This window comes from Scyliorhinus canicula, chromosome 5 (assembly GCF_902713615.1).
Source record: "Scyliorhinus canicula chromosome 5, sScyCan1.1, whole genome shotgun sequence".
NCBI classification, from domain to species: domain Eukaryota; kingdom Metazoa; phylum Chordata; class Chondrichthyes; order Carcharhiniformes; family Scyliorhinidae; genus Scyliorhinus; species Scyliorhinus canicula.
Window position 1 is genome coordinate 161,590,358 of NC_052150.1, and position 26,889 is coordinate 161,617,246.

The window sequence follows — 26,889 nt, forward strand, 5'->3', positions numbered from 1 at the left end:
GTTTTTTCCCCCCACGGGGGTTCTTTCTCACCTCTTACAAACACTCAGTTTTGCTTTCGCACTTTGGCCTGCTTTCCTTAAATCTTCCCTGGATTGTAGAAAGTTTGACATGGTTTCTTCCAAAACAAACAACTATCCTGTGTCCTATTAAATCAGCTTTCAATGTTCCTTACTCAACTGTCAGCCAAAGAGAGATCATTTATAAATGAGTCGATTCCCTCACTGGTCTTTGATTTCGATGGTTGAATTTTGTCAGGTCTCCGATGATGTTTCAACGAAGACCAAAATACAAAGCAAAGGCTCCAATTACATCCTTGTGATAGGCGGTGAACTCATTCACTCACTACCTGACCAGCATGTCATCTGTGGTGCATACAACAATTATTGGCCTGGTCCTTGTTAGTCTTTCTCGCCAGTCCTGGAAGCATTTTGATGAGTAAAATGCTTTCACCACTTTTGCCACTGCTTAGTCTGTGTGGGGCCCTCTACTTTCTGGAATGATGCTGGGAGAGGTAGAGCAGAATTCATTGCTTACTTCCTGTGTTAGTCGCTGGGCTGTCTTCGTGATTTCCCTCTCTGATCCGATTAGTAGGTGGATCGCAAAGTCCTTCATCCACTGCTCTCTGTTGCTGGACTTCTCCTCAGGCTGTTTCCCACTATTTTACACTGTATTTTTGTGGGTCTGGTCACCACTGTCACCATCTGTTGTTAGATCGCCTTGGAAGATATTGGGAGCCTTACTCTTAGCAAGATATCTTGCTGAAGGCAAAGGTCCTTTTTCAAAGAAACCTTTATTATCTACACAATTGTGTGCAGCATTACAGAGCCACGGCTCATCTCTCAGATTTTCCTCATTCACTTCTGTGTGACATGATTATTATATAGTTCCTTAAGTGCATGCTCAGTAGCTATTGTTATCGTTATAGAGTTAACCCTTTACTCAACAGAAACAGTCAGAATTTCTTCATTATCTCTGGGTCAGAATGTTGGAACTCTACCTAATAGCACTCTGGGTGTACCTACACTGTAGAATTCAAGAAGATGGCTTACCACCACCGTTTTAAGGGACAATTAGGGATGGCCAATAAATGCTGGCCTCATCAACAAAGCCCACATCCCATGTACAAATTAAAAATAATTTCCATTTGTGGAAAGTCCCTCCACTGAAATTGTTCACTGCTTTCTTACCAGGTCTGGTGATGCAAAGTGGGCAGTCACAACCTTATTTTTTAACAAAAACAATTCAAAACACCTTTAGGCACCGTGAGAATAGCTCTATACTGCAAACATCAGCCTTTCATTCCTAGTTAAATATGGTGCATGGCAGCAGTGCGCTAACACAAAAGGACAGTCCTGGTTCCCTGAGATCATTAGTCCAACCCTGACTTGGATCACACACTTTGCATTGTTTACTGAAAGATTGCAGATCTTCTCCTGTGCATAATTGGCAACAAATTTTACCACCATTTCATTATAAGTGACAAAAACAGGGACTGCAATGACATGCTTTTGAATACTGAAAAAATATTCACGAGCTGTATCTTTTCCCTCATTTGCTTGTTTAACTGAGTTTTAATAGTGTTCAAAATAAAAACTTGGACATCCTGGACCAAGAATTAGCTTGTTTCAGGGGTCAATGCCAACCAGCCTCCCAACCAAAAATTAATCTTCTTCCATTCTTTTATACAAAATGTATGAGACTAACTCAGGCTTTCAAAAACCGGTAATAAAAATAAGCTCTATGCACCTTGGTTGGCACGTTTGGCACACAGTTTCATTTAATAGAGCCTGCAAGAACGTCTGCAGCAGTCCTTATGTTTCTTGTGTCCATCAATTCAATCAGGACAATATCCCTAGACTATTTAGATTTTGGTACTAGCAGGCCTTAAAATGCTTCACCTTAACGATACAGGACAGCAGTCCTTGACCTTTTCAATTGTAACTAATAGTGACATTAATTATAATTTCTCTCTTCCTTAAAGTCTTCTGTCTAATCAGGCACTATTCGCCAATGGCGAGGATACAGACAATTTTACAAAGGTTAATTACCAATCACACTACAGGTCTTGCTTCCATAAAATTGGTGGTGGGGTGTTAAGGGGAGAATTGTATTTGTTTCTGTTTCCTTGCCTATACTTATATGTGGACTCTGATCTTCACCCTTACAAAAATACCACTTTGAATTGTATCATCAACAATGAAGAAAAGGTCATCTCTGCATAGTCATTAAACATCTTGGAAATTCAGTCTTTTATTCTATAAAGCCCATTTAATGCTTTTCAACCTCCATTTTTAATCCATGTACTCCAGAACAACTTCAGTTGAAGCTGACCACAGAAGCACGGTAGCACAGTGGTTAGCACTGTTGCTTCACAGCACGAGGGTCCCAGGTTCGATTCCCGGCTTGGGTAACTGTCTAAGCGGAGTCCGCACATTCTCCCTGTATCTGTGTGGATTTCCTCCGGGTGCTCCGGTTTCCTCCCACAAGTCCCGAAAGATGTGCTGTTAGGTAATTTTGCACATTGAATTCTCCCTCGGTGTACCCGAAAAGGCGCCAGGATGTGGCGACTAGGGGCTTTTCACAGTAACTTAATTGTAGTGTTAATGTAAGCCTACTTGTGACAATAAAAATTATATATCCCGTGGGAAGTCCTTATCGGATATTGCACGGAATTTGATTCCAAATCAATGAACTTAAGGGCTGCTCGTGAAAATTATTCTCCCCCTCACTTTTTTCTGTGGGTTATTTGGAAACATATATTTTAGTTTTGACTTAATTCATTTGAACAGGTGAAGTAAATGAGTTGACACTTTTTAATCATAGACCAGGTTCATATAATATTACCACCATTATGGCACAGGAGGTGGTCATTCGGCCCATTGAGTCCATGCCTGCTCTCTGTAGAGCAATCCAATCAGTCCCATTCCGCCATTCTATTCCTGTAGCCATTCAAGTTTACTTCTCTCAATGGTTAAAATCTGTACAATTCTGCAGTAAATGAGTACTTTTATAATTAAAGGATACATCTAACATGGAAATCATTAGTCTGCAAGTCTCCATGCTGAATGCTGTGGAAAAACAACTAGGTTAGAAAACCACACAAAATTCACAGCATAATCACCTTTCAAAATGTATGTTTTATAGTAAAAACTATTTATATAGATTATAAAATTGATTATTTGAAAATCATCTGATCACTGTTTCTGGGAGTTGGTTGTATGCAAATCCGTTGCCACAATTCCTATATTATTATAGTAACAAGTACTTAATTGGCTATTATGCACTTTGGGATGACCCAAGCTGTGAGGTAAATGTCAATTTTTCTCATGGTTAAAACTTAGATGACCCTGGTTATTATGGCTCAGGAGGAGGTCATTCGGCCCATTGAGTAGGAGGGAGCAAAATAATAACTTGGCTAATAAGTATATTTGTGTGACCAACAGTTAGTTTTGGGGCTGTTTAGCACAGGGCTAAATCGCTGGCTTTGAAAGCAGACCAAGGAAGGCCAGCAGCACGGTTCAATTCCCATACCAGCCTCCCCGAACAGGCGCCGGAATGTGGCGAATAGGGGCGTTTCACAGTAACTTCATTTGAAGCCTACTTGTGACAATAAGCGATTTTCATTTCATTTCATTTCTGGTGAAGACTATTTAGAAGACAATTTATTGACAATGCTACCAATTTATTTCTGCTCCCACAGACTTTTGGATTGGATGAGCCTATCATACAGATTACTGAAAATAATAATCTGAGTCAGTGTATTTTGTAAACATTTACAACTTACGTTTGTAGCTGCCACTGATGCCAGATTGAGTAAGACACCTCTGAAGCTCCTCAGCATCTATCTGACCATCCTACAAAAAAGAAAGGCCACATATCCAGATGAAAGATACCAGTGTTAGGTTCAGACTAATGGAACATATTTATGAGGGGTTTGACACATTGTTAGGGGCCGCAGGTTAAATGTAATAGTCTCCCAGTAGGATTTAAAATTATTGTTCTAAAAACGGAAATAGAAAAAAAAGAAAATTAAAACATTTCAATGTGAGGCGCGGTGTCAATCATTGCTGCACCCAGGTGTCAGTATCAGCTGATGCTAAATCAGCAAGTAAAGTATATTTGAAAATAAAAACGGATCATGCAGTAAACACAATCAGACAGAAATAATGTTTGTTAGCAAACATCACGCCAATTTTACAAATGAACAACCATATAACAAGTTACTCTTATTGTCATTGTCCACCATATCAACAAGCTCAGCATTAGAATGGTCAAAATGCCAAATCATAATAAACACCAACGGGGAGAAGTTGTACCCAAAACAGTGAAAAGATTCCTAGTCAGCCTAGGCGGTCTGTACTGATGCAAGGGCGGTGCCAATTATGCTACCACGCCATTTCTGCATTTCTTCAGGTCCCAGTCAGGTATACAGAAGCAGTTTGTCAAAGATCCTGCCTTGGATGAGCAGAAATCCCCTCCAATTAAAATACTGGGGAAACAAAAGTGATTGTGATGGGTTCAGAAGACAAACTATCTCTCCCTGGCTGCTGCCAGCTGTGGATTCCTATTTAATCCTGAACTCAAGAGACCAACGGCACCTCCTCCCATAGAGGATAATAGAATTTACAATGCAGAAGGCGGACATTCGGCCCATCAAGTCTGCATCAGCCTTGGAAAGAGCACCCTTCTTAAGCCCATGCCTCCACCCTATCCCCATAACGCAGTAACCCCACCTAACCTTTTGGACACTAAGGGGCAATTTAGATTGGCCAATCCACCCAACCTGCACATTTTTGGATTGTGGGAGGAAACCGGAGGAAACCCATGCAGACACAGGGAGAAAGTGCAAACACCACGCAGTCACTTGAGGCAGGAATTGAACCCGGGTCCCCAGAGCTGTGAAGCAGCAGTGCTAACCACTATGCCGCCCCTCTATCCCTATGAGTACTAACGCTCCTTTGTGTAATTTCCCAGTTCCGCCCATGCCTCAGCTCATCTTTTGCTGAAACTCTTACCTGTGCCGCTGTTATTAGACTCAACTTTTCGAATGTTATCCTGGCTATTTCCCACCTTGCACCCTCGAAACTCTGCTGCTTGTATCCTAAACTCTGCTGCTTGTATCCTATTTCACAACAAATCCCATTCAACCATATTCAATGGTCTACACTGGCTCCTAGTCCAACAACACCACAAATGTTTAAAAATTCTAATTGTTGTTTTCAAATTTCACCATGCTCTTACCCCTCCATATCTCAGTGATCCCCTGCAGCCCCACAACCTTCCGAGATCTCTGCGCTTCTCCTATTCTGGGCTCTCTTGCATTCCGGAACATTCACTACTCCACGATTAATGGCCATCCCTCTATCTTCCCTCAGTCACAATCTCCAAAATCCCTTCCCTAAAACTCTCCATCGCTCTTTCCTCCTCTAAGATACTCCTTAAGATCTCTCTCTTTCTCTCAGCTTTAATTCACTGTGCCTACTATCTCAGGTGGTTTGATATCAATTTTTATTTGACAATGCTTCTGTGAAACACTTTGGGCCTTTCTGAAGGCACAACATAAATGCAAATTATTTCTAGTAGCAGCTGTCTTCAGTTAGCAGGGTAGCCGACACTAATTTTGTGAAGTCAAGAGGGTCACAGCCGATTCCTAAAAATACAGTTAACTCTGCCTGGTTACTATCCAGTTCATGAACTTATGAAAAAGCTAATTGCATCCTAGGCTTTGAATATAAAAGCAAATAAGCAGTGCTAAATTTCTGCTGCAGTCAATATACGGTGTCCAGTTTTGAGTGCCCTGTTTTAGGAAGAGTGGCATGCCATGCAGCGGGTATACAAAAAAATACCGATAGTAACAGGAAAGAAAGACTTCAGCTACGAGGAGCAATGAGAACAACTGGGGTTTATTTGTTTACGATTGGGAATTTAGAGAACTAGTGGGATCTTTTAAAATGATGAAGGTTGCTGACAAGGTAAGTAGGGAAAGATATTTCAGATATTCCAGTGATTCATTAGTCAGTAACTGGAGGGCATGAATGCATGATCAGCGAAGGGTTAGAATTGGAGACTTTTTTTTTGTTGCAGATACCTGTTTGGGCATGACACATTTCTACTGGAAACAGTACTGGGAGCAGAATTCATAACACATTTCAGGAATCCATTGTAGATTTAATAGAGTTCACAAGTGAATATACGAGAGTGGATAATTTAAAACATTACTGGGAAAGGGCAAAGGAATGGAGTTCCTTCAAGACAACACAAGAGTGATGAGCCAAATGCTGCAAAATGCTCTGATCAGATAAAAGGATAAAACAAAACACACGCGGAGGCAATACTACTAGCCACGCAAATACTCCATATATTGTAGAAGCTAAACCCACAGATAAGGTAAGTGATCACCACGGAAGTATCAGTTTACCAACTCAGCAATCTGACATAGCCACATGCAAATTCTGTTTCTATTAGGATTACTCACGTGGATGCCGAATTACTGAAGAAGCTTCCAATGTTTAGCACTGTTTATAGGAATTCCAGAAAAAAAAGTTAAACAAATAGAAGTAGGCCATCCAGCCCCTTCATCCTGGTTCTGAATCTTTCATTAGTTATGGATCATCTATACCTGAACTCTAATTTACCTACCTTTTCTTCTTATCCCTTAATATCCTTGCCTAATTCGCATTTGTAAATCATTTAAATCTATTGCCTCAGCATGCTTATGCTTTTTATGAAAAAAAAATGTTTCTCGATATCACACCCGAACTGGCCTGGCTCTGATTTTAAGATTTAAGAACGCTTATTGTGAATTCCTCCAGAGGTAGTTTCTCCTGAAAGATTGTGAATCTGTGGAATTCGCTACCCCAGAGTGCAGTGTACGCTGGGACAGTGAGTATATTTAAGGAGGAGTTAGATTTTTAATTGGAAATGGGTTGAAGGTTTATGGCGAGCGGGCAGGACAGTGGGGTTAAGGGCAGGATGAGGTCAGGAGTGATCGTATGGCAGAGCAGACTCGATGGGCCAAATGGCCGAATTTTGCTCCCATGAACTCTGAATCTACCATATCAAGTCTCTGCCATTTTAAACACTTCGATCAGACTTGTCAAATTTCCTATCCACATTATACTGCATCTGCCATGCATGTGCCCACTCACGCAGCCTGTCCAAATCCCACTGAAGCATCTCTGCATCGTCCTCACAGCTCACCCTCCCACCCAACTTTGTATCATCTGTAAATTTGGAGATAATACATTTAATTCCCTCGCCCAAATCATTAATATATAACGTGAACAGTTGGAGTCCAAGCACCGATCTGCGGTACCCCACTCGTCACTGCCTGTCAATCAGAAAAAGGCCCATTTATTCCAACTCTTTGCTTCCTGTCTGCCAGCCAGCTTCCTATCCGGGACTTCATTTTTTTCAGCAGTTTTGCACATTTTCTCAGGTGATGCTCACCAGAAAACGTCAAAGACTGGCCGAATAGGATACCCCCACGCTAATTCCATGCCCAAAAGAAAAGGAAGAAAAACCAGGAAGCCCGAAATAGATCCTCTCTTGATGGACTCGGGAGCTTCATGTAGCGCCTTGGCAGCCAAGGTGGCGACAGCAGAGCTGCAACCAGCAGCAGCCCTGATCACGCTACAAATGCTTTCAGATGCACTGACCAAGAAATTCAACAAACAATTTCACTTGCAATCCAAGAGGCAGTAGATGCTGGATTTGGACAGAATATATATGCCAATAAAGGAAACGCTGGGTCTGGTCCGGTTGGAGCTCGACAAAGCAGTCAGGACGGTAGAAAAAACATGGAGAGACACTGAAGGGTGTCAAGGAGGCGTTTGCGAGACATGAGGACTGGCTTGCTTTGCTAAAGGCTGAGGTAACAGTGGTGGCTGATGAAAATAGAAGGTTGACAGTGAAGGTCGACGACATGGAAAATCGGTCACGGAGGGAGAGCCTCCGAGTTCTGGGATTGCCAGAGGGAATGGAGTGCCCGAACCCTTGAGTATTTATCACATTCTGTAAAATGGTGGGCGATAGTGCTCTCTCCTCTACCTTGGTACTTGACAGGGCCCATCGGAGCATCAGGAAGAAGCCTAAAAAATGAACCACCTTGTGTGTTGATTATTCGGTTTCATAGCTTTCAAGATAAGGAGAAGGTCCTGCAGCGGGCCAAGAGGCAGCGCAACATGAAATGGGAAAGAAGCATTGTACAAATGTATCAAGGTGTTGGTGCAGACCTCGTGAGGAAGCGGGTGGCCTTTAACAAGACGATGGTAGTGCTCCGCAGGATTTGTGTTCGTTTCGGAGTATTATACCATGTGAGGCTACACTTCACATATGAGCCCAAGGACTCTTTTTTTCCCAAGACACCCGAAGAGGTGGAGGACTTTTATCAACAAACATGGACTGGGATCCAATTAAATGAAAGGTGCTGTATGAGGGATTTCTTTATTTGTTGTTTCTTGTAAAAGCTGCGGGCTGAAGAGGATGTTGGGTTTTATTGTATATAGTTCTTGATAATCGGTTGTTGAAGTTTGTTTTCTCTAGCTGAAGGGATAGTGGAGGAATTTCTATGTTGTATGGTTGATGAATCTGATCTCTTCTGAGTAATAGTTTATCCTCATGTTGGGCAGTTATCTTGCCCTTTTTGTTGTCCTGCTGGGAGCTACCTCACTAGTGTGTATAATGCTGGCCAACAGATGGGAGGTCGGGGGAGAATCTGCAGCCGTAAAACCAGTACGATCTGGTTTGGTGTGTTTAGTTTTGGGGTTGGGGGTGGGGGGTGGGGGTGTGCGGTAAAGGGTGTTGAGTTTGTCAGTCTGGTTCCAGTTTGGGGATTTAGGGACGATTGAGAGGGGAGGGGTTAGCTGCCTAATGGTTGATCTAGAACATTGTGTGTTTTTCTGGAGGTGAGATTAACTGTCATCTTGGGAGTTCCTTTGATTGATACCTCTTAAAAGGTTTATTGTTTATCCCAGACGGTGGAAATGGCTGATTCCGGAAGGAGTGAGAGGGGGGGGGGGGGGGGGGGGGGGTTTGTGGTATGGGCTTTGATTATGTTTAATAATAGTGGATCGGTCTCTCCCTTGAAACTATGGGAGGCACTTAAGCCGGTGATAAGGTGAAAGGTGATCTTGTATAAAGTGCACTTAGATAGGGCAGTGTTAGAGGAATGACAGCATTTGGTAGCAGAGATCCTGGAAACAGGCCATCATTACTCAGGAGGCTCCTAGCGGTTTGCAACCAGGAAGCGGCTCCAGGTGCAGTTGACTGGAAAGGCGGTGAAACAAGTGGTGTGGTATATGAGCACGGGGAGAAGGCAGGTCATCTGTTAGTGCACCAACTGAGGCCGCAAGCGGCTTATCCGGAGATTATGCAGGTTAGGAACTCGACGGTGGTTTAGTGAACGTACTGAGGGGAGTCAATCTGGCATTTGAGGCGTTCTGCAGGGATCTGTATAGGTCGAAGCCGTCAGAGGGGATGTCAGATATGGCGGAGTTTCTAGACCAGTTGTCCTTTCCGAGAGTAGTCTCATATTCCTGTGCGTTTTTCTATATCTCTGATTCCTTATGTTAGTGAGTTAACTGTACCATGTTTGAACATTTTTTAGAGTTTAGTAGTTGAGACTTAATTATGAAATCTTTAATAACATATTATTTTTAATAAAGACACTACCTGCAATTCCATGCGCTTTAACTTTACATAGTAATTTGCTATGCGAGAACTTGTCGAGAGTCTTAGTTGAAATAAACCACATCCACCGGTTCTCCCTCTGGTCAGGTTATGCCCATAAAGATAATTGGACAATGGACACTGTACTTTTAAAAAGAAATCAAAATGGAATAATGGATGCTGTACCCTCACAAAACGGATTCCGGAAAGTCGGGCAAGTTCTGCTTGCCGTTTCTCGACAGGCAGAAGCAGTATACCTGGGAAGTTACTTCAAAATGCAAATGGCTTCCAAGGTGCAATTTGACTATCTCTCACCATTTTAACAGAAGAGATTTGAAAGACAGTGGCTACTAGACCTGCCCACTCCTTGAAGATGGGACTTCAAATAAAGCCTTTCAGTGAAGATGGCCATACCTGGAATGTTGATGGGATATCAATCATCCCTCCCACTGTGTTCCAGTTACATCAGTTCCAACACATTGTGCGGACAATGGGATACTTCAATACTGCTGTCACATGACTAGAATTAGCAGGAATTGATGCCTTTATTAATCCAGAAGGGAACCCAACAAGGCAGTCTTGGACCAGTACCAGAAAGAGATCACACCCAGCAAAAAAAAAAACAAAAAACAAAAAAAAACGGCCGTGGGAAAAATAACTGTGCTCAGGCAGTGGAAAGGTGCTAATTCAGTTTATCTGCAAGATTCTTCACTACAGGATCTGAGTCACAATTTTACTTGAAACTGCCAGTAACATCCAACACCTATTTGTCTTCAAGAAACTAAGAGTGAATCCTTCAAGTCTGCAAATTTTTTCTATATCCATCTTAAGGACTGGTTAAAAAAGTGACTTGTACCTTGTTACTCTGCCCGTATTCCAAGTGCAAGTTACATCTCTAGAAATAATCTTTCACGTGCATAGGAGTGTTTGGGAAGTGGATGTTTGTTGCATGTGTTTCAGGAGTTGTGAAAATAAACATTCATATATTCTTTCCATATTCTTTAATGTAATAGTACTCAAAAAAGGGTTAAAACACTCCTTCCCAAAAATATATCTTGTTTCAGTCAAAAAGCTACTGCACGCATCTCTCTGTCCATAGCAACTCACAGATTTCCTCACTTTGAACTCCATTTGTTATAGTTTTCCCACAGATTTAAAGTGATTTGCAAAAGAAGCAAATGCATTGAGAGAATTAAAAAAAACTTTTTTTACACAAGTGGTTCGGGCCTGAAATTGTGGTGGAGGCAGGTTCAATCCAGTTATCCACATCCTTAACTCCACTTCCCTGCCTGTCCCCCAAAACCCTTAACTACCTTGTCGTAAAAAGTGTGTCTAACCAAGCCTTGAATACATTCAAAGACAAAGTCTCCATTGCTCTCTGGGGAAGAGAAATCAAAAAACTAACAACCCCCTGAGAAATTAAATTTCTTCTCATCTCGGTCTTAAAAGGGAGACAACTTGTTTTTAAACTGTGCCCCCAGTTTGAGATGCACCAATGTGAGGAGTCGTGATCTCAGCATCTACCCTGTCAAGCTCCCTCAAGGTCAGCTCTCATTCCGGTGAGTATAGATCCAACCTGCTCAACCGTTCCTCATTAGACTATTCCCTTCATCCCAGAAATCTGCTGAGTAAACCTTCTCTGAATTGCATCCAATGCAAGTATATTCCTCAAGAAAGGAAGCTAAAACTATACACAGGGCTTCAGGTGTGCGCTCAGCAATGTCTTCCATAGCTGTGGCAAGACTTCCCAACTTTTACACTCCAGCTCCCCTGTAATAAGGCCAACGCTCCACTTGCCATCAGCAAATTTGGCCACAATTCAGTTGGTTAATGGTCTCCCACAATCAGCACTGTCCCTCCCACCCCAAACTTCTGAAATAACAGAACTGCATTTGCAGTATTCAATGTGAAATGCACTTTGGATAATTTTGACAAAAGCACCTACAATTTCCCCACCCCCATTACAAAAACAGTCTAAGTGGAAACATCAAGTGTTATATTTATCTTAATTAGTGATTCCCCAAATGGGGAACACTTGCTGAACAATCCCGAGTGTGTTAACAGTTATATGAACAACCAATTTAAGTCAAACTTGTAATGTGGTTCACTTACATCAGCTAGAGGTGACCTGCATTTAAATGCAGGGACCCATTCTCTGCAAACAAAATGGGATACGATCCACCCTTGCATCTTTTTTCCGAATTACTCAGGAGCCTGGGGAGCCTACAGCCCCCCTCAATGCTTTCTCCGAGTTAGCTTGTCTGCTTTGTCCATGGTAACACCTTGGCTAATTTATAATCAACTTGCCAATTAATCTACACATTTTTTTCCTGTAGCATAAATTGTTGCGATAGTTAGAAATTTGGCATCCTTTTTTTTAGCCCTATTGAGTGTAAAAAAAGTTTCAGCACCACGTTTTTCTTTTCAGCAAAATTAAAGTTCTGTACTACCAAGTGAGTATCAGTTTGATTTATTTTTTGTTTCACATGTAGCACTGGCATTTAACCCTCTTTTTTTCATTGTGAAAACATTAGCAGATGCAATGTGTTAATTCAGAAAATCGGCTATTTCCTTACTTTTCCATTCTTATCTCACCTCCATCTGTCATTAACAGGTTCACATTCTCCTTTAGCACTCTTAATATTTATAAAACCTTTTGCAGTTAGCTTCAGTGTCACTTTTGCTTTTGCGCGTGTTTTCCCATTTTCGGTTTTTGCACTTCTTATGATCCTTTGAACCTCTTTGATGCTTTTTTTATAGCTCGCCCAATCTGCTGGATTGACATTTTTCGTTTAATTTGGAGAGCCTTTTCTTTTAAGCTTAATCTACTGTTTACTTGTTTGTTGACCACAGTCAAGAAAACAGTCCTTAATATATTCTAAAAATTCACTGCCGTTACTATTTGAGCTGTTCAGCTTGTTCCCGTTTCTCTAAAATTAAATTATCTTTGTTAATAATTCATCAAACAATTCAAGAGGGGGATTGTAATTGGATGCAAATTACCTACAAAGTATTTTACACTGTGGAGATCAGCATTTAAAAAAAGAGCCAATGGTTCCAGTAGGTTTATACTGTATCTGGGCCTGCATAAGCTTACAAATCCTAATTTAGTGAACGTAACTTACTTGACCAGCCACTGCAGCGAAGTATCCGTAGAGTGGGTCCTGTTGTTGGCCTTGGAACCCTCCATAACCTCCAGCTCCAGGAGCCCCTGGATACCCTGAGCCACCAGACCCGGGATATCCTGCACCACCTGGGGCTCCAGGTGCACCGCTATATTGAGGAAATTGCTAAAGAGAACAAAATAAGCAAAATTATAGCAGCCACACAAGATCAGCTGAAACTATGTCAAATGAATTCGACCTCAAAATTAAACATGATTCACAACTGTAGCATTTTTAAGTGAGGATTTTAAGTGCCATTGTTTCCCTGAAATAGTACTTAGTTTTTTTTTTAGAACAGTACAGCACAGAACAGGCCCTTCGGCCCTCGATGTTGTGCCGAGCAATGATCACCCTACTCAAGCCCACGTATCCACCCCATACCAGTAACCCAACAACCCCCATTAACCTTATTTTTTAGGACACTAAGGGCAATTTTAGCCTGGCCAATCCACCTAACCCGCACATCTTTGGACTGTGGGAGGAAACCGGAGCACCCGGAGAAAACCCACGCACACACGGGGAGGACGTGCCGACTCCGCACAGACAGTGACCCAGCCGGGAATCGAACCTGGGACCCTGGAGCTGTGAAGCATTGATGCTAACCACCATGCTACCGTGCTGCAGCAAAATATCATGTACTCTTTCCAATTTTTGGAACCATGACATTCAAAACCGACTCTCCTCTTCTTATCAGCTTGTAGGTTCAAGATCTCGAGTCCAGCCCCTGCAGAGGCCAGACAATGTTACCATTTATTCACTCCTTAATCAGGCCATTGGATGGAAAAACAAACCACATCAATTGTTCAAGAGATTTTATTACATCACAAAAATGTAGAGCACAAAAAAAAACAAGGTTTTCCTAGTTGTGAGGGAATAAGAGTCAAAAACTCACTTGGACACATGTTTCTACTGACTAGGGCACAATCAAGAGAGGATTTAATAAGGTTACATTCGACAGTTAATCAAATTTGTTACAAACCATGTGCCACTATTTTTCTGGCTAGGACCAAACCAATGGTTAGAATTTACCGTCGCTTCGTGTCAACACACCTTCTTCTTTATGAAATTGGAATTTACAAATCACTTTTTAGATTTTAATTTGAAACTTTGAGAGAAAACGACAAAAATTAAATGCCTTTTCTGCTAAAGTCTCCTCATGCTCCAAACCATCCCTGGAAAACGGTCTAAAATTACACCTGGTCCTTGGACTCCCAAGAAATGGGTTAAATGGTTAAACACCTCACACAATCTGTGGTCTTTCATCATATGTTGTGCAACACAACAGCTTACACCTCCATCCTTTTGTTAAATAGAGACACATACTTGTAGAACTCACATACTGGAGTTTGTGATTAATCCTTTCTGTATCAAGAGCCTGGGAAACCCGACTGTTAATTCTTCGCACTGTGATTGACAGTTCCCTCAAATTTTCATATCAAATTTGTGCCAAGCAACATTGGTAGCTAATTGGATACCTCCCCGATCAGTGAACATTGCTCAATTTTCATTGAGTACTCAAGTTCTAATTCCATTTATTTATTTTCAGCTAATATGGGCCAGAAACTCCTCAATTTTCATGTTGTTTCCCTTTCCAGGGAGTACATGTGTGAATCCCATTGAGCTTAGACTTTCCTAATTACAGAATTCTACTGGTCCATCTTAATAGACAGGCTCCATTCTTTCAGTAGAGCCACAGACAGCTTACATGAGAAATCACAAAAAATATTTACCAGATGAGAGCTCAACGCAGAAATGGGTTGTCCACTGACAGTAATTGAAATAAATAACTAGTATGGCCTGAAATATCTTTCAGAAAATAATATATTATTTCAGATGTAGACTTACACTTTTGGGGGCCCTGCACTCTCCTTCTTAATAATCTTTATTAATAATAAGTCTTTATTATTGTCACAAGTAGGCTTACATTAAGACTGCAATGAAGTTGCTGTGAAAATCCTCAAGTCTCCACACTCCGGCGCCTTTTCAGGTGCACTGTGGGAGAATTCAGAATGCCCAATTCAGCTAACAGCATAGCCAGTCGCAAGAGGGCCATTCATAAAACAGCAAGAAAATTGTCCAGAAGCAGAATAATGTGCTCAATTACACAACTTCTCACCAGCAAGAATATGTAGTTCCTCCCCCTTTGAAAACTCGGCTGGAGTTGTGAAGAACTATTGTTCTGTATTGTGAAGAACTTTGCAGGGACCCCACGTCATGTCATGCCCCGCCCTCTGGTGATGTGGCAGCCCGCCGCAAATGACATCAAGCCCTGCCCCAAATGATGTTAAACTCTGCCCCTAATGACATCAATGCCCTCCTGACAGTTACAGTCGCAGTGCAAGGAATGTTTGCCAGTGACAATGTAGAAGTGTCCATGTTCTGTATCTCACTCACGCTGTACCTTCCCAGGGAGTGTTAGAGCGGAAAATGTCGAGTGAGCATTAAACGGTCTCTGTTCATACCCTGGGACTATTGGATGACGGAAGGTTATGTGAGCTTAATGTGTCTCCAACCCGTGGTGTTAGGGTCCTGGAACTGTATGGGGCAGGGGTTAGAGGGAGCTTTACTTGCTCGTTGAGTGTTCGATTTAACAATGTAAAGGCAAATTTATTCAGTGTATTCCCCTCTCTCCCTCACATGCAAAACTTGAGTGAAATTCCCCTCTCATACACACAATTCCCGTCAGGTATTCCCCCCTCTCTCACACAACAATCCATGTCTGTTAATTCCCTTCACACTCACACAAACCCTCTCTGATATTTTGTTTCTCACATGCAAATCCGAGAGATATTCCCCCTCTCCCATACACAGACACTGCCTGATATTATCCTCTCTCACACAGACACTCCCCATCCGAATATTACCCTCCCTCACACACAAACCCAGTCTGATATTCCCCATCGCTCACACACAAACCCAGTCTGCTATTCCCCATCTCTCACCCATAAACCCAGTCTGATATTCCCCATCTCACACACACAAACCCAAGGACATATCCAAATACCTCCAGAAAACTGTCATTTAGTTTTAGCTCACTTGGCTAAATCGCTGGCTTTTAAAGCAGACCAAGCAGGCCAGCAGCACGGTTCGCTTCCCGTACCAGCCTCCCCGGACAGGCGCCGGAATGTGGCGACTAGGGGCTTTTCACAGTAACTTAAGTGAAGCCTACTCGTGACAATAAGCGATTTTCATTTCATTTAATTTGCTACCATGTTCCTTTCCAGTATACTTCCACTTGTCAATTCTGACGATGGAATAATAGGATTTATTTATGACATTGGAATATTCTACATTTCTTTGCTAAATCATGTCAAATGGGAATACAAGCTCAATTTATGTAGTTTAATCGCTCTGCAGAGAGCTATATCGTTATGCAAAGTGCCTGTGCCCGGTTCTCAGTGGGGGGGGGGGGGGGGGGGGTGGGGTGCTGCTGTGGACACCACTTTCTGTACATTGATTGAAACTAATGTGTTTCAGATGCAGGATCTAACTGACGAGTTGCCATAATCTCCAAAGAGAATTGGAGAGGGACAGGGCGCAAGAGTTCCAAAGGATGGGGCCAAAGCTCAGTCTCAAGAAAATAAACCTTCCTTACAATCAATAATAATCCAGTATGTTTATAATTGAATTACTAGAATGAATTACCAAATCATTACCCCTCCATTCCCTTCATTTCTGACTTTCTTGTAACTTTGTTAGTGATGCATGTTGGATTAGTGCCCTCTCTGAACACTTAAGAATTCAAATAAAAGTTAGAAAAATCAATATTGATCAAAAGCGGTGTGGCTGGATTGATGCCAGATCTACCTTCAACACTCCTACTTAGAGATAATTAACTGATATGCTTTTTCTCATGTATAATTTGTCTTTCCTCGCTAAAAAGTTTCTCCACCTTGCTTGGCCTGCTTCACCTGTCACCCACGCTCTGATAAAACGCCACAGTGCTTGTCACCAGCGAAAGGCTTCAATCTCACCAAGTATCCACTCAGTGGACATTGAGCATTCTGATGTACTTCAATCAACCCACTCCAAAGTCTGATTCACCCACCGGTCACTCAATCCTGCCACTGTCTGCAAACTGGAATCATGAAGGAATCCTAGTTCAGCCCCCCAGTATGTTTAGTTGCTTTTACGATTTATTTGCCCAGTGTTTTCTGCATGTTTATCAGTGGCTGTATTTTGGAGTTGATGTTTTTGCCGTCTCTGTTTTTTACATGTATTATTGACATCCGATAACAGGGGGAATTGTTGCCTCAAACCAGTAAACTTGGTTCAACTCACGTGAACGCTGCAAATTCCGAACAGGGAATTAGTCTTAATAAAGGCGTTCAGAAGATTGGACTAACTTTTGCTTCTCTCTCCACAGAAGCTGCCAGAAATGCTGAGTTTTTCCAGTCCTTCCTGTTTTTATTTCAGAAGCATCCCGCAGCATTTGGCTTTTATTTTAGTTTCGGTAAGATCCCTCGCTATTATTCCATCTGTTGATTTTTTTTTTTTAAAGTAGCTTGTAAATTCTCTGGGGTTATTTTTTGTTCTGTGATTTACTTTGTAATTCTTCCATTAAGAACCAAAGGAAGGTCTTTGACTCCTCGTCCACCCAGGATCTGCTACAGGTGGAATCATCTTCCGCTCTTTTGAAAGAGTCACCCAGGCTCGAAATGTGAGCTCCCTTATCCTCTCCACAGATGCTGTCAGACCTGCTGAGACTGTCCAGTATTTTCTATTGTTCTAGTCTATAAATGTATCTGTTATTGTTAAAGAGCTTCAGCCAAGTGATATCAAACACATTGACAATTACATGTAGTTCCTATCGCTTCTGGTGAAATAGTTGGTGCAGTTTAACTGGTACATCATGGGTATGGCGATTCCTTTTCTAAAACAAAACTACACAGATCTGAACTTTTATCTTGCACAATTGTAAGTGATCATTGACAAAACTTTCGGGTCTACCCTGGGAAGTGCAAGGATATGTATGGTGGGCTAATTTGCGAATTGTAGGCGAAACCTTTTTCAAAGAATTTCACCAAATCACTACCCCATGAACCTGTACATCTGGAGCCTGACCAGCAACCTTATAAATTACAATAGAATATTTCAATAAACTATTTGTTTGTTTGGTTGGTTTTTCGTTTTTGGGGGGGGGGGGGGGGTGGGGAGAGGGGGAAGGAGGGGAAGGTTCATTGTTATAATTAATATATTAGAATTAATTATGAATAATTTATTGTAAATTACAATGTAGTCTTACCAAATAGTCATGGAAAAATACTTTTGAGTTTACTGAACCATAAGGCGGTGCGTCTGATCAAACAGTAACAGGTGACTTATCATTGGCTATTGGAAAATATTTGATTATCGATCAATACTGGTACTGGCTCACCAAATATCCATCCAGTCTTACAGGTATAAAACTTCTGATTGGAATAAAAACCGAAACTCACAATCATTGTCATGTTCTGTAAACTGACCGGTATGAATGATGAATTGTGGATAGCACAATCGCTTCACAGCTCCAGGGTCCCAGGTTCGATTCCGGCTTGGGTCACTGTCTGTGCGGAGTCTGCACATCCTCCCCGTATGTGCGTGGGTTTCCTCCGGGTGCTCCGGTTTCCTCCCACAGTCCAAAGATGTGCAGGTTAGGTGGATTGGCCATGATAAATTGCCCGTAGTGTCCAAAATTGCCCTTAGTGTTGGGTGGGATTACTGGGTTATGGGGATAGGGTGGAGGTGTTAACCTTGGGTAGGGTGCTCTTTCCAGGAGCCGGTGCAGACTAGATGGGCCGAATAGCCTCCTTCTGCACTGTAAATTCTATGTAATCTATGTACTACAGAACATCTAGTTCTTGACCAGTTAAAATAATTATTAAACAACTGCATGGTAAAATAACTGGAATAAATATATAACAAACTACTAGCACTAACTAGCTATTGTAGAGCTAGTGCAAAATACATCTATCCACCAACACAACTTACTCCCAACTCCCCGAGGCACAGAGTCACATGGTAGGTTTACACTGCCGCCTGGTGGTCGGAAGTCCAAGATTATATACAGGACTGCTTATGCATATCATCACATCCCCTTTCCTTTGGAAATGTAGTTATTTAGATTCATTAAATCATTTTTACAATTCAATATGATATGCATAAATATTTACATCTTTATAAACTTTTTATAGTCCATCACAAATTCAGTCTCTCAAGTTTACTTCTTAGCCTTGTTGATCTTCTGAGTGGCTGCTGAACTTGTGAAGTTACTTCATCTTCCTTTGTAGTTGTATATGCTACTTCTTGTTCTTCTTCTATAGTTGGGTCTTTATCTTGTTGTTGTGGCTCCGTATGCTGGCTGCATTGGATCTTCTTCAGTTGTCTTAGGCGGCACGATAGCAGTGGTTAGCACTGTTGCCTCACAACAACATGGTCCCGGTTCGATTCCCCTTTGGGTCACTGTCTGTGTGGAGTACGCACATACTCCCAGTGTCTGCGTGGGCTTCCTCCGGGTGCTCCAGTTTCCTCCCACAAGAACAGAAAGATGTGCTTGTTAGATGAATTGGACATTCTGAATTCTCCCTCAGTGTACCCGAACAGGCGCCAGAGTGTGGCGATGAGGCGATTTTCACAGTAACTTCACTGCACTGTTAATGTAAGCCTACTTGTGACAATAATAAATATTAGGACTAGTAACCACTTTGTCTTGCGGTTGCATCACAAAAGGTTGCCGAACTTTCAGCGGAGCTCTTCTGTTTCTCCTTAAGATAATGGCATCATCCGTTATGATAAGATACGAATTTGGACTTGCTCGTCGCAGTACCTTTGCATACTTCTGACCATACATTCCCTTTGGAATCTTCCAGTCTGACCGTGTCTTCTGGCTGCAATGGTTGGAGTCTTCTCGCTGATGCATCGTAAAATCCCCTTTTTTTTTTTTGAGAGATCAGTTGCCTCTCTGGTTCACTGGCTCTTGAGCGATATAAGGCAAGGTAGTTCGCAGTTGCCTGCTCATCAGCAACTGAGCTGGCGAAAGCCCATTGGTTAGAGGCGCAGAATGATAACTCAGGAGTGCGAGATAAGTGTCGTCTCAGCTATTAAGGCTTTTCTCGGCAGTTGTTTACCAAAATGAACGCTCTTCTCAGCCTTTCCGTTAGACTGAAGGTACTGAGGACTCGAACTGACGTGTTTGAAATCGTACTGATGTGCAACCTCTGTCCACTCTTAACTATCGAAAAAGGGACCACTGTCACTCGTGACTATATTCGATATCCCGTGGCGTACGAAAATATCTAACATGCTTACTTACACAGCTGACCGTGGAATTCGATAGCTGTGCTATTTCTGGACAATTGGAAAAGTAGTCAATGACTAGAAGGTATTCCTTTCCATTCAGGTAAAATGAGATCCATGCCAACCTTTTGCCACAAAAGGGTGACGATCTCACCCATCTGCATCGACACTTTGTTTTGTTTGCGTTTAAACTTTTGACAGGTTTCCCCGTTATCTACCATCACATTAATATTGTGGTTTATCCCTGACCAATAAACTGCATCCCTGGGTCTACGCTTGCACTTTTTAATTCCCAAGTGCCCTTCACGGTTTTTTGTTAGGATCATTGGCCTTAATGAGTGTGGAATCACAATTCTTTGTTTTCGCAGCAAATATTCATTTGCATCACTTATCTCTGCTCTTATATTATAAAAACTTGCAGGAACCTTTAGGCCATCCCTCGTGGAGATATGTTCTCACCTTTTTCCCAAGACTGTGTCTTTGGTGGTTTCTTCCTTTATTAATTTTGACTTGTTGATAGATACCAAAAGATACTCAGTGACAAGGTTCACTTGGACCGGAACACCCTCATCCAACTGCTGTGCCTCTTTTATGCCTCCGGCTCCAAGTAATGTATCAGCAATAATGAGATGCTTGCCAGGTGTGTAAATAAGCTCCAAGTCATAGTGTTGTAGCTTCAGGATCATTCGCTGAATCCTAGTGGACTTCTCATTAAGATTTTCCTTAATTATTGCGACCAGTGGTCTATGGTCAGTTTCAACTACAAACGTTGGAAGACCATATACTAGTCATGGAACTTATATTAATCAACTCGAGGCATTCCTTTTCAATTTGTGCATATCTGCATTCTGTACCAGACATTGATCTGGATGCATATGCTACTGGTAGCCAGTTTTCTTCCAAGACTGCTCCAAAACCGTCTTTTGATGCATCCATCAAAATGTTTGTATTTTTCGCTGGGCCACAAAACGTCAGGACTGGCGCTGTGGTCACTGATATTTGCAATGCTGGTCATTACTAAGAACAAAGAACAATACAGCACAGAACAGGCCCTTTGGCCCTCCAAGCCTGCGCAACCATGCTGTCCGTCTAAACTAAAATCTTCTAAATTTCCAGGATCCGTATCCCTCTATTCCCATCCTATTCATGTATTTGTCAAGATGCCCTTTATATGTCACTCTCGTAACTGCTTCCACCACCTCCTCTGGCAGCGGGTTCCAGGCATCTATACCCTCTGTTTAAAAAAACTTGCCTCGTACATCTCCTCTAAACCTTTCCCCTGTTCCTGTTAATGTCTCGTAGACCATTGGAATATTGCGTCTTTCTAGGTAGTTTCTCCGAGGTGTGCAGTTTTGGCTGCAAGATTGGGAATGAATTTGCCCACAAAATTGATCATCCCTAACATTCTTAGTATACTTTTTATCATTTGGATGTGGCATCTGAAAGATTGCCTTTATTTTATCTTGATCAGGCTGAACGCCTTGTGTGGAGAGCATGTCTCCCAGGAAGGTAATGCTGTCCACACCAATTTGACATTTCGTCCTGTTCAACTTCAAGCAATTCTTTATACTGTTCTTCAGGACCCAGAGAAGCCGTTTGTCATGTTCTCCCAGTATTGATCCCCAGATGATTATGTCATCCACAAACTCGGACTCACGGCATCCTTTCCACTATATGCTCCATGGCACGATGGAAAATTTCTGAGGCAGAAATTATGCCAAATGGCATCCTTAAGAAGCAATATCTTCTGAAGGGTGTGTTGAACGTACATAGCTTTATGCTTTCTTTGTCTGATTTAAGTTGCCAGAACCCTTGTGATGCGTGTAACTTACAGAAACCTGGTGCTCCTGCCATCTCGCATGTTATTTTCTCCTTTGTCGGCATCGGATAATGTTCTGTTTTAATGTTGAGGTTCACATCTTTAAGCTCAATACAGATTCATACGTCTCCATTACGCTCCTTGACACAAACCACAGAGATTACCCAGTTTGTAGGGTCTTCTATGTGCTTAATTATGCCTAAAGCTGCCATCCTCTCTAGCTCAACCTTCAATTTGTCTCTCAATGGAGCTGGTACACGTTTTGGTGCGTAATTAACTGGCTTCACGTTCTCCTTTAATTGGGTTTTGTACGTTTAAGGTAAAGTTCCAAAGCCTTGAAATATATCAGGAAATTCCTGCAGTATGGAATCTAGTGATGCATGTTGTCTGGTTGCAGAGCTGTCTGCACTGTAAACCCACTTAACTAGCTGAGGTTCCTCACATGCTTCGACTCCTGCCGCTTCAATGTAGAATTTTAACGTGTGAACACTATTCTTCACATTTACATTGAGCTTACATGCTCCCAACATCATAATTCTCTTAATACGGTTTTGGTAACTACTTGCGGTTTAATTCTCAGCTCCTTCAAATCTGACAAATTGATGCGGTTGGCCCTCGCACCTGTGTTGAGCTTGAATGTTATTAATGTGTCCTTAATCATTAATGGCACTGTCCATTTGTCTTTTTGAGTATTTACAATTAATTCACTCTTGCTGCAAATTGCCAAGAAAGCATTATCGTTTGGCATGACTGTCCACATCTTCACTGGAAATCATGTTGACAAAAAAGTGTCCTCGGGGCACACTTTATCAACTGTGTTGAGAAATTGTTTGTTCTGCTTTTTTCCTGGAAAGGCATAGTGTCGCAAAATGATTTCTGCCATTACAGTTGGAGCATATCTTTCCAAATGCTGGGCATTGACCTGGCAAATGTCGCTTGCCTCATCATGGGCATGAAATGGAGGATCGGGTTGGCCAAAATGGCCACCTGCACTGAGAGCAAGGTTTTTATTCGAGTGCGTCACCACACTAACGGCGCCGGCCGCCCTTCTACCTTCATGCCAAAATACCGAAGATTCAAAGTGCTGATCTGCTTTGCTGCAAGCTCGCATATTTTGATAGCATTATCAAGTTGAAGCTCGGTTTCTCTTAGAAGCCTCTCGCATACCTTATCGTTGGAGATCTCAAACGCGCTCTGATCATGGGTGGGTACTAAAATTACACGACTGCGCCTTCAACCGCAATTTGGTAAGAAAACGATCAAATGGCTCGCCTGCATTCTGGGTGCACGTGCAAAATATATAGCGCTTAAAGGTTTCTTTTTTTTCTTCTTTTTTTTTTAAGGAGAGCAATGCCGATCAAATTGCTTGAGAACTTTGTGGAAGTTCTAGCTATCGGTCTCAATTTCGAAGACAGACATGTTGAGAATTTCAATTTCTTGAGGACCTGCTACAGTGAGCAGCAACGTGATATGCCTCTCGTCAGGCTGTGCCTGCAGACCAAGGGCTACAACATAGAGTTTCAACTGCTGCTTGAACACCCGCCAATTTTCATCTACGTTACCAGAGAGCCAAAGCTGTTGAGGTGCCTCGATACCTTCCACCCTGGGCTTTGAAGACTTACCATGCGTTGAGCACTAGTTGCCAGCAGATTATGAGGTTAGTAGAAAAAATGCCTTTTCCTTCTTCTTCGGAGTCTTTATTGTTCAGGTCTTTGCAGAATCTTCTTGTTCTTAGTCGATTATCAATCCTGGTACCGACTTCAGGGACGACCACGCAGTGAGCGGTCGCACATTTGGCAGCTCCCGCTCATGGTGGTCTTTTTGTGGCCTCCACGCCGGTTTGTTGCAGGAATTTTGTAGAGAAAAGGTGCAGAAGCGAGAGCAGCAGAAATTGATCCCTACTTTATGGATCTGCGGTCCAGAAGTAATCGGAAAAGAACAAATCAGGTGATGGTGGCGAGTGAGGAGCGGACAACGCACGTAGAGAAGGGGGACGAACATGGACCAGTTGGTAAGCTTCTTAAATGAGAAGTTCACCCAACAGCGGAAGGAGAGTGCAGACAGTGGACTTGATCGGGCCCACAGGGCACTGATGCGCAAGCCCCTGGGGGAATGAGCCGCCGAGAGCGATGGTAGTACATTTACATTGGATCCTGGACAAGGAACGTATTAGGAGGTGGGCCAGGCAGACGAGGCGATGCACTTGGGAAGATGTAGAGATCCAGGTGTACCAGGACCTGGGAGCAGAGCTTGCGAAGAGGACGACAAGTTTTAATAAGGTCAAATCAGCCCGATACAAGAAGGGCATAAAGTTTGGTCTACTGTACCCGGCTTGCCTATGGGTGACCTATGGGGGCCGGGAGTTATACTTTGGCTTGGGAGAGGAGGCAGCGGTCTTTATCAAGGAGAATAGACTGGCAGGAGAAGGAGGACCTTGAACTTTGACTGAGGAGATCTGAACTATGTTCTGTAAATACTTTGGGTTTGCATTGTTCGGATTTATTTTAGGGGTTTTGCTAGTTTCTTTATATTTTTTCGGTCCTGTTTGGAGTTAGGCTGATATATAGTTCTTTGTTAAGGGAGGAGGGGTGGGCCTTTGTGCTCGGACCTTGGGAGGGATGGATTGTTTGATTCTGCTTCTTGCCTTTGTTTCGAATGTCTGCACTAAGAGCGGGGGGGGGACGGGAACAGTGGGGGGCGAGATTCTAGGCGCCATTGGCGGGGCCTGCCAGGCTAGCTGGGCGGGCTAGTTCATGGAAGCAAAGTGGAGGGAAGAGGCTGAAGACCGATGTGTGTGCGTGTCATCCAGACTCGAAACGTTAGCTCCCTTCTCTCTCCACAGATGCTGTCAGACCTGGTGAGATTGTCCAGTAATTTGTGTTTTTGTTTCAGATTTAAGCATCCACAATAATATGCTTTTATCTTGATATTCTCATCAGTTTCCTACTCACCGACAATGGCAAATTGAAGCCAGTTTTGGGAAACAAGTTGAACGGGTGAGTTTTGGGCATATAACCAGCCTGTGAAATAACTCAAGACCAAATACAACCTCGATGAGGCTCTCTTGGAGCTTTTCTAAATCACTGAAGTTTGACATAGCTGACAAGGCGGACTGACTTTTGGCAGCATAAAACAGCCACCTATTAGTATGCCCCCCCTCCCAAAATTGGCTGGGGCCCGGTGCTGTGTGTTTCATTGCAAGTCTGCCTCTGGGTGTCTGGCTATGAGACCTTGGAGCTAAAAGGATGTAGTCAAATTGGAAAATGTAATGGCAGAGTTTTCTGTCTTTTTGGTGGTAATCAATTAGAAAGAAAAGCAAGAACCAATCTAAAAAATTTAATCCCGCTAAATTCACTCACTACAAATGCTATTTCCAATTATCTATCATTTTGAACATTCTGGTCTAATCCAGGCTTCCTATTTTTTAAGCATATCTGTTCCACTGATGATTTTGTCATGTATCCAGCTCTAGAACTCTGCTCAACGCTTTAGCATTCCATATTTATTAGGCTGTAGTGAAAGGAAAGGCAAAGTTATGAATGATTTACTTTTTAAAAAACCTTTTAAGCACATGCTATTGTCACTAAAGGGTTCATTGATTCTATACAAAGCGAATAGTGGGTGAATGTGTATGGCAGTGTCATAGCTTGTCTTAGAGGATATAAAGGACCATGTAGGTGGGTGGGGGATATGATGGGCCATTGGCGAGGATGGGAGGCATGCATTGACACAGATGGGGCTTGGGGAGTGTGTGGTGGGTGTGGGGGTGAGGCTTAGATTATAATAGAGATGGACTCCCAGCGCTGGGAAATTTCTCAACTCCTGCTCCCTGCCTCGAAGATGAAAATGCAGCCCAATATTTTCAATATTCAAATTTAGAACAAAACAAAAACACAGAATCTTTACTTAGTCATAAACCTTGACTTGTAGCATCTGTATTTCTAGCTGCTGTTAGATTGTTGGACATTTATTAAGAATATAAGAAATAGCAGCTGGAGTAGGCCATTTGGCTCTTCAAACCTTTTTTAAAATAGTTAGAATACCCAATTCTCTCTCTCTTCCCGCCCCCCCCCCCCAAAAACCAATCTACCTGCCCTGCACATCTTTTTGGGTTGTGAGACCCACGCAAATAAGGGGAAAATGTACAAACTCCATACAGACATTGACCAAGGGCCGGGATCGAACCTGGCTGCTCAGCGCCGTGAGGCAGCAGTGCTAACCACTGTGCCACCCAGCCCTTCAGGCCTATTCCACGATTGAGTAAATGGCTGATTTTCCATGTCAACTCCACTCTCCCACACTATCCCTATATCAATTAATTCTCTGAGACCCAATCCCTGGTAAACGGGGATTGCATAAAGTCTTACTACATTTGGTATAAAAAGTACTTTTCACAGACGACTGAAAAGTGTGACCCTGGAGGAACTCATGGAGATGGTCCAATTAACAAAAAGGAAACAAACATACACATAGAGGTGGAAAACGCCGAAAAACATCCTCCGCAGGGAAACAGCACTATACTCCCAGATACCAGGACATCCGCTAGTTGAGGAACTGTAGGATGCAGGTGACCTAGGGAAGGGGAAACATGGGGACCGGTACGGGCGACTGGTGAAGGAGGTATGTTCCCCCCTGGATGAGACAAGGAAAAAATGGGAGGACGACAGGGGGGGGGGGGGGGGGGGGGGGGGGGGGAGAGAAAGAGGACTCTAGATCAAAGTACTTCACATGGCAAACTCACCTCCACATACGCAGGTCTGAGCATAATGCAGCTAAAGGTGGAGCACAGAACACACTTAATCAGATTCTTCCCAGAGGTGGAGGACAAATGTGAACGGTGCCAGGGAAGCCAACCACACCCACATGCTCCAGGCCTGCCCCAGACTTGTCAGGTTCTGGACAACTTTCTTTGAGGCAATATCCAAAGTTGTGAGGGTGGAGCCAGGCCCAGATGTGGTGGT

The 26,889-nt window shown here is 42.7% G+C and overlaps 1 protein-coding gene across 1 annotated transcript in view; it reads right to left on the reverse strand.

Moving 5' to 3' along the window:
* sri (sorcin) overlaps positions 1-26,889 on the reverse strand; it is a 70,160-nt gene that overhangs the window by 28,812 nt on the left and 14,459 nt on the right. The window contains exons 2-4 of the mRNA XM_038797939.1: positions 12,796-12,960; positions 3,786-3,855; positions 3,026-3,069 (exon numbers count right to left, since the gene is read on the reverse strand). Of these exons, the coding sequence (XP_038653867.1) occupies positions 3,026-3,069; positions 3,786-3,855; positions 12,796-12,960 (279 nt within the window). The remainder of the gene's footprint in view (positions 1-3,025; positions 3,070-3,785; positions 3,856-12,795; positions 12,961-26,889) is intronic.